Source organism: Pundamilia nyererei, unplaced genomic scaffold (genome assembly GCF_000239375.1).
Source record: "Pundamilia nyererei isolate P.nyererei 1_Seehausen unplaced genomic scaffold, PunNye1.0 scaffold00027, whole genome shotgun sequence".
NCBI classification, from domain to species: Eukaryota; Metazoa; Chordata; class Actinopteri; order Cichliformes; family Cichlidae; genus Pundamilia; species Pundamilia nyererei.
In genome coordinates, this window is record NW_005187428.1 from 2,075,972 (window position 1) to 2,084,025 (window position 8,054).

General features: G+C 45.0%; 1 protein-coding gene across 1 annotated transcript in view; it reads left to right on the forward strand.

Moving 5' to 3' along the window:
- The first annotated feature begins 2,227 nt into the window (after nucleotides 1-2,227).
- LOC102205130 (ETS transcription factor ELK3) overlaps nucleotides 2,228-8,054 on the forward strand; it is a 7,799-nt gene continuing 1,972 nt past the window's right edge. The window contains exons 1-3 of the mRNA XM_005728101.1: nucleotides 2,228-2,593; nucleotides 5,551-5,759; nucleotides 6,075-6,854. Coding sequence (XP_005728158.1) covers nucleotides 5,553-5,759; nucleotides 6,075-6,854 — 987 coding nt within the window. The 5' untranslated portion in view covers nucleotides 2,228-2,593; nucleotides 5,551-5,552. The remainder of the gene's footprint in view (nucleotides 2,594-5,550; nucleotides 5,760-6,074; nucleotides 6,855-8,054) is intronic.

Consider the following 8,054-nt stretch of genomic DNA (forward strand, 5'->3'; position numbering starts at 1 on the left):
TAAATATGAAAAGTTACAAATATTTTACTAAATGTTGTAAAAAAAATGACTCGAACAAACATGTTTTTGTAAGGTTTTGAGCTAAATGTGGAAAAATGTTGCCGTTAATTTCAGCATGTTTCACTTTACAAACGGCGCCCCATAGTGGAGAGGTAGACTTTTTTTTTTAAACTTAAAGTGTAATAGTGCAATCAGTGATGGTTTAACACTGAGATCAAGTTTTTAGCTGCTTAATTTTATGACATGCTCAGTTCTTAGAGCGCAGTCACAGATTAAAGGAATTAAAGCAGAACCTTTGGACCCTGCTGCCTTCACTTGTTAGATATTAAAAGAGGTGTTCAGTGCCATAGCAGCCAGACAGCTAATCAGCTACTGAATAAAATGCCAGCTATATCTTCACAAGTTCTTTCACATTACAACAAAACTTAACAATTTAATGTAATTGGATTCAGTTCTTGCAAAAACGGACACTCTAATGCAGGCTGTAACCTCTGCTTTACTTTTTCAACTGTTATTAGACCAACAATTATTTCTCCTTTTTTCTATGGGAGTCAAAAAGGCCACTTATCTACAAGGCCAAGCTTCAAGTGGCAGCAGCTCAATATGTCAAGAGGTCAAAATCATTTTAACTTAATGTATTTAATTTCAAACTGATGCAACACCATCAATATCCAGTAGCTCCGAAAGTTGCTATAAGTTTGCAAGGATCAACTACATGCAATGATAAACCTCAGGAGCCCTGTAAAAGTACTTAAAAATGATTACAGGAGCCACATCAGTACATCAGTCAGGTTTTTTTCTGTCTTTCATCACAAAGCAAACACAAATAAACAACCATCCAGGCTTTTAGGAAAACATTATTACCAACAAACATTTATTGCACAGTCAGATTTAATCAGTGCAGTGTAATTGGTTTAAAGGTACAAAGGACAGTCTTTTTTTTTTTTTAATTTAATAGGAAAAAGAATATTGTAGTTGTAGATATACACTGATTAGTGGGTAATTGCATCTTCCAACAAAGGGATCTTAAACTTAGAATTAATCCACTAAAAATCCACAGGAGCATGGACGGCTTGTAAACTGCCATGTTGCTACACCATCTTGAATCCAGTGGTTGAGATGGACGATCACCATTCTGCCTAATTGTGTTTTATGTCTGTGGCTGGAGACATAGTGCGCCAAAGGCCGAGGACAGTCAGCAGAGTAGACATGCGACACTCCACTCTCAGGTTAAACAACCTCATCATTTTAAGATAATGTTAGGCCTTAACAAAAATCACACTTTCCCACACTCTAAGGAGTTTAAGCAGTTCAGACTGATATGAGGCTATGTGAAATGTAAAAGCATCACAAGTACATTTCAGTGATAAAGATATTTAACTGTTTTTAAATTTGTCAAACATAAATAAACCCCCAAAACAGTGTTTCACAACTTGCTTGGCTTTTAGACAGAAAACCTGTCTCACTGTCAGACCTCCTCCGCCTCATTGTGCACTGCATCAGCAGAGACACGCTAATGCTGACTGAGATCACAATGCTATATTTATTTGTGGTGAGGGTAATTGTGTTTGCAGATGACTCAAAGCGCAAAGTTTCCTAGTACAAACATGCAGGATGCCTTTTCTTTGTGCTCTCGAAGTGCTCCAGGAACTGGTCATTCTAAACTGGCAGTAGGTGCGGATGTGACTGTGTGTTCGGTGCCTCTCGTCCTCTGACAGCTGGGATAGACTCCAGCCTCCTTCTAAGCCCCAGGTTGAGTGTTTGAGGTCATGGATGGTTAATTGTGTTTGCCTTAAGAGGTCCGGTGAACACATAATTCACATTTTAGAAGTTAAAAAAAGACCTATTACGGAAGATAAAACACTCATCACTGTCTGAGACATTGTCGCCTCGCTGAATAGTGTTATAATGCGTGTCACTCAGTAGTCTCTTCTTAAAATTAGGAGGCTCATGTCCCATGCATCTTCCAAAATATACACATATGCATTCCTGCTTCATTTCCTTTTTGTTGCACAGGTTCCAATTTTGCCTTTTCTATCTGTTTCTGAAATCAAATAACCAGAAATATGTCTAAAATGTATGAGTTCCAAATGATGTGATGTAAAAAGAAAGTGTGTCCCTATTCAGATGCAAATATAGTCAATTATAATGCGGTGTATCAGCAAGGCATATTCAGCAGTATTGATTGGGGGAGGACTTCTGGCCTGCTAACGAGGCGTGCCTGAACGCATCACAGTAGTCTGCAGACCGATGATGTCAGTTTACGAGATGTAGGAGTCTCTGCATCACCATGTGTGCCGACACAGTATAGGCCTACTGCTGGCCGTCAGCGGGCAAGCAGTGGAGAAAGAGGAGGGGAGGAAAAGTGTGTTTACACAGACGGCAAACTGCCTGGGGAATCGTAGGGGAGAGGAAGTCAGCCGGCTCTGTGTCTGCCTGCTCCAACTTCCTGCTCAGAAAAAGAAAAAGCACAGGATCCTATTTCAGTCCAGCACAACTCCTGTAGACCAGAAGTAAGCATGGAAAAACAAGGAATCACACAAGCGTCGCCGTAAACTTTTTCGGAGGGACCAGACCGAGCCGGAGATCGCAGGTAAGGTCAAAAATAAGCGGGCGTCTTTCCGTGAACAGCGCTTTGTTGCCTGATTGGTGGCTTGTGTGTGTGAGAGAGAGAAATAACGCATGCCGAGTCGGGCGAGCGGCCGTAATTGCGTTTCAGTTAATTGTCTTGGCTGTAAACACGTTTGGTTTTTTGTTTTCTGCTTCAGCTTAAAGTCTTAAGGTCGAGCTGGTTTCTAAGTTTCTACACAAAAATGGCACAGATTTGGGGTCAGACAGAAATGTATCGTCTTCCGGTGCGAGCAACATCTTGAAAATGAGTCAGTGGGGCAGTGTAGTGATTCAGACCTCCGTGCGTAAAAGTGAGTGTAACTTTGCAACTGAGCAAAGAAAAAGAAAAGGGAGAGGCAAATGAAAAAGCAGTGGAAAAAAACAACAACAGAAAAATAGCCTCAGAGTCATTAAAACCTGTTTTCAGATGCTTTTTTTCTTGCGGGTCCCCCTGTTGAATTTTCCACCGCCAGTGAACAGGAAGAGAGCAGATTTAGTCATGGCTAAGTAATGTCTGCATACACCATCTAATCTCATTAGGAGTTTCCGTTCAGCCAACACACTGGATGGCTTTGTGCACACGCGAGACTTCTCGGGGCGAGCATCCCGCAACAGGGCTCGTCGTGCCCCGACCAAAACCACCACAATATCCCCCAGATATTCTTAGAAAGACTCCTAGCACTATTTCATTTGCGGTTCTCACAGTGACTTGTTGCCTCGCTGCAGAGCTGAGATGTGGGCTTTTTAATTTCTGTTTTGCTAGGTTTAACTCTCTGTTGTTTTTTCCTGTAGTGGGTTAGTTGTACTATATTTAATAGGTTATACTCTATGAAGCTACTACTGAGGTCTGACCTGCTGCAGCAGCAGCATGCTTAGAGCATCTCGCAAAGCGGAATTTTCAAAGTCACACTGTCCTAAATTGCAGATCTGCCTGCTCAGTGGCTCCTCGCTGCAAGCTGAAAGCTTTACTTTCTAAAGTCAAATTGAAGGCTGGGTGTAGAGTGGGTTAACGGGTGGAGCTGTGAAAAAGGGGACAATGACGTGCTCTTTTGACCCTTATCCCTCTGGGAATTTTGTGGGAAGTGTGGCAGGATCAGGGAAGCACTCCCCTGCTGTGGGATCCCCTCTCCTCGCCATTTGTCCTTGGAAGTAGAATAGGAGGAAGTCCTGACTTTGACAGGTTTGTAGTTTCACATGGCAGATAGAAAACTCAGGGGATGGCTTGTGTCGGAAATTCGTTCAGCCCTCTCTCTCTGCCCGTCCTTTCTGGACAAAGATAAGCAGCGGTTGAAAAGCTTCTCCATAATCTCAGCTTTCTTTAGTGGCTTATCATTTCAATTTCATTCATATAGCACCAAATCACAACAGCAGTCATCTCAAGATGCTTTATATTGGAAAGTACAGAGCGAAACCCCCAACAAACAAACCACCCCATTTGAACAAGCGCTTGGCGACAGTGGGGAGGAAAAACTCCCTTTTAGCAGGAACAAACCTCCGGCACAACCAGGCTCAGGTAAGGACAGCCATCTCCCGTGACCCGTCGGGGGGTGATGGGAGGAAGACACGATAATGAAATGAGAGCACAGTCCTTTCCATCAGTATTCAGACTGTATTATGTCAAAGATCTGCTGTAATCTTTTCCAAAAAAGAAGCTTTACATCATTCACAGTTATTTGCTGCATACTGGACTCCTCTGTTCATTCTCCACCTAAAACAAGCCATTTAACCTCCTTGTGGTTTTTTTTTTAACTTTAACTTTCTTCTTCTTTCTTGGCTTCTCCGCACAAACAAAAGATTTGAACTTGAGTTGGGTGAAAGTTCTGTTTTAATAGTTAGACCTTCATGACATCACAAAGAACCAACAACACTTTCGTCTCAGAGGTTTTTGGTTTTTTTTACGGAAGCTAATCTCATTCTTTGAAATTTTGGCCAAAAAAAAAAAAATCCAAATCATGTAAACGAGAGTAGCGATATAAACATGAGTGAGATTAAAACTAACGTACTGAAAATCATTCGTCATCAATCACATAAAAATAAATAAATAAATAAAAATGGCCACCAGTTTCTCCTAAGGTGATGTCTCACCATATTATCAGATAAACGCACTATTCAGAGTGACACAACTACCGAGAATAGCAGCGCATCACCTTACAGTAAAATTCTGGCCTTTGTTACTTGAACTATGACTTAACACATCATCTGCTTTATTGTCAGTTTCTTAGTAGTCATGTGATTTAATTTTTGTATTTTGAAATCAAGCAGTCATTCGAGCTCCGCTCTCGTCAGAGCTGTGGGGACAGAAACCCCCACTGCCGTTACTAGCATATGAGCTCCTAGCAGGCAGGCAGACAGGAGCTCCGAGGCTGCACATTCCTCTATTAAAGGAATAACCCACCCCGGGCCCGTCGTACTTCCTCTGGAGAGAGGGCCAGGTTGAACCGCAGCATATTTCTGGCTTGAGCTGTTGTTAGCCCCCCCCTCCCTTATTTTTTTCTCTCCTGTGGCTCCTGCTGCTGTTACATTACACTACACTCTTGACACACACTGTTCTATTCATTGGCGGTCTGCTCTTTCTTGCACCACATGTTGGAGCTCAAACAGATCGGCCCCTCTTTAGCCAGTAACTTAATTTAGTCTGTGTGCAATAAAACACAGTGGCAAGGCAGAACTGAGAAGGGGCGGGGGGGATAAAGGGATTATATTTAGATGAAATGTTGGGTTGTTTTGTTATAAACAAGTTATAAATGGACCTAAAGTAAAGTGTAAAGAGGGACTTGCCTTGTTCCCCTCCAAAGGTTTAATTTGTGTGCTTATTCTGTCACTGTGGCACCAGGCAGGTGTTACACACGCCAGTAATTTGGGTGCTTTTTCTCGCATCTGTTAGCATGTTTGGTGCTACTCTCCACACGCTGACCTAATCATTTGTGCGTCTCGCTGCAGGAATGGACAGTGCCATCACTCTGTGGCAGTTCTTGCTGCAGCTGCTGCTCGATCAGAGTCACAAGCACTTGATATGCTGGACGTCCACAGACGGCGAGTTCAAGCTCCTCAAGTCGGAGGAAGTGGCCAAGCTGTGGGGGCTGCGCAAGAACAAGACCAACATGAACTACGACAAGCTGAGCAGAGCCCTGCGCTACTACTACGACAAGGTTAATTAAAGTGATTCTAGTTGCCTCTCCATAATAGCACAGCTAATCGTGTGACCGCAGCTGCTGTGATAGGTTAGCCGGGAGAGGAGTGTGACGCCACGACACATTCTCTGTTCTTCCCTTTAGACTCACAAAATCCCCTGATAGACACTTCTGCTTCCTCTTTCTTGTAAAGCGCACACACAGATCTGACTGTGATGTAACAAAGCACTACTTTAGTGTGGCCCCAAACACTCCTCTGATATTCTATGTGTGTACCTGGTTTGTTTTTCATAATGATCTTATCGCGGTGAATTGTGTTTGCATGTTTTGCAGAACATCATCAAGAAGGTGATTGGCCAGAAGTTTGTTTATAAGTTTGTGTCCTTCCCTGAGATCCTTAAGATGGACCCGCAGGCGGTGGAGATGGGCCTGGCTTCGGGAAGGCTTTCCCTTCAAGAACAAGAGGCCCAGGAGCTGGAAGTGGAGGAGGAGGAGGAAGCTGAGGAGGAGGCCCAGAGGAGGACCCTGGCAGCCTTGGGGGCACAGCAGTGTCGGAATGACTACCTCCACTCGGGTCTCTACTCGTCATTCAGCATCAGCTCCCTGCAGAAGCAGCCCGAACTCCTCCGTGCCCTGCAGGAGCGTCAGGAGGAGCAGCGCTCCGTCATCCGCTTCGGCACCAACGCCAACGAGAGGAGCTCTCCTCCCTCAGCCAAGCCCGAGTCCTATGTCTCACCGGGGCCATCTAAACTCGCCTCTCATTCCCCCTCCCCGTCCTCTCCTCACACTCAGCGCGGCCGGAGCCCCGCTGCTGAGGAGGAGGAGCAGGAGGACTCTGACCAAAGCGCTCAACCCCTCAATCTGTCCTCCGGGCACAGAGGGCGAGCCCTGCAGCCTCCTGAAAAGAGGAGCAGCAGCGGCGGTGGCAGAAGCAGTTCTCTTAACAGTAGCGCTAACCACGGAGATGGACTCCCCCCAAAAAGCAAAAAGCCTAAAGCTCTGGAGATTTCAGCGCCGCCCCTGCTGCTGGCAGGGAGCGACATCGGCTCCATCGCACTCAACAGCCCGGCGCTGCCGTCTGGGTCACTCACTCCGGCCTTCTTCACTGCACAGGTGAGCTGAGCAGCAGAACTCTACAGATGCTACAATGACACTAGTTCCTCCCTCATTTCTAGACATGAGTCATATGTTGAGTCTCAACTGTGATTATGTGAGCACTTTGAGGACTAGTGACTCATTCATTGAGTGTCAAGGTGCTTTCCAGCATTTTGCCATCACATTGGATTAAATACGATTTGATCCCTAATTTAAGATCTAACACTTCACTCACACCTAGGATTACACTCTTCATCTTGCTACAACTTTCCCTTCTCACGAGCACTCAGTCGCTCCCTTTTTTCCCCTCTTTGTGATTTAACACAAACCCAGTAATCTCACTCCCTGCCAGACCACAGCTGAACGATACAGAGTCTGATAATAATCAATCTCAGAAAGACGATATTTCTGCCCGTGATGCCATCAGTGCCGTCCCCCCTGAGCGGTGCTGTGCCTGATGATTGAACACCAGAGTATGACATCAGCGTCCCCAAAGCCCCTTATAGCGCTTTCTATATTTAGTCGTGCCTTCAAAAAAGGTTTTTGCGCAGTTTAAAACATCATTAAAATATTTGTGTGATGTTTAGACCAAGTGCCGCATTTCTGTGTGGCAGTAATGTTTTGCTTTCGTCTGCCTGTGGAGCCATTGTTTTTTTTTGTTTGTTTTTTTCAAATTTTATTTTCTGCCACAAGTTTAGAGCCAAATTCATCGAGCTACAGCATTTTGGGATTATACCAAAAGATCAAAACGGCCCACGGCTCCGGCACAAGCACCAACTTGAGTTTCATCATCTAATTTAGTTAATCGCGTGTTTGTACTGGAATTGTTACAAAGAGAGAGAAAAAACGAGCGCCACATCAGAGAGGGGTTCGTCCACGCGTCGAGGAAGACTTCGGAGCTACGCTCACACCGCCCGCTGACAAGGGCTGCGTACGATGAGATCAGAGGAGAGCGAGCGATTTACGCAAATCTTCGGTGAGTCCAACCTGCGAGAGGAGGGGAAGAGGCCCTAAGCGATGCCATATGCTCCAATAATTCCGTTAATACTCGAGCAGCAGGGCTGGGTCCCCTCGCAACACTGGCTCACTTCTCTGAGGTGACACAGGGGAAAGTAGGGGAGGAGGGGGGGAGAAGACTAGGGGAGACGGAAGGAGGGAGGGAGGGAGAAATTGATTTCATATGTTTTCTCTCTAGTTCCAAGTGCTTGACGACCACTG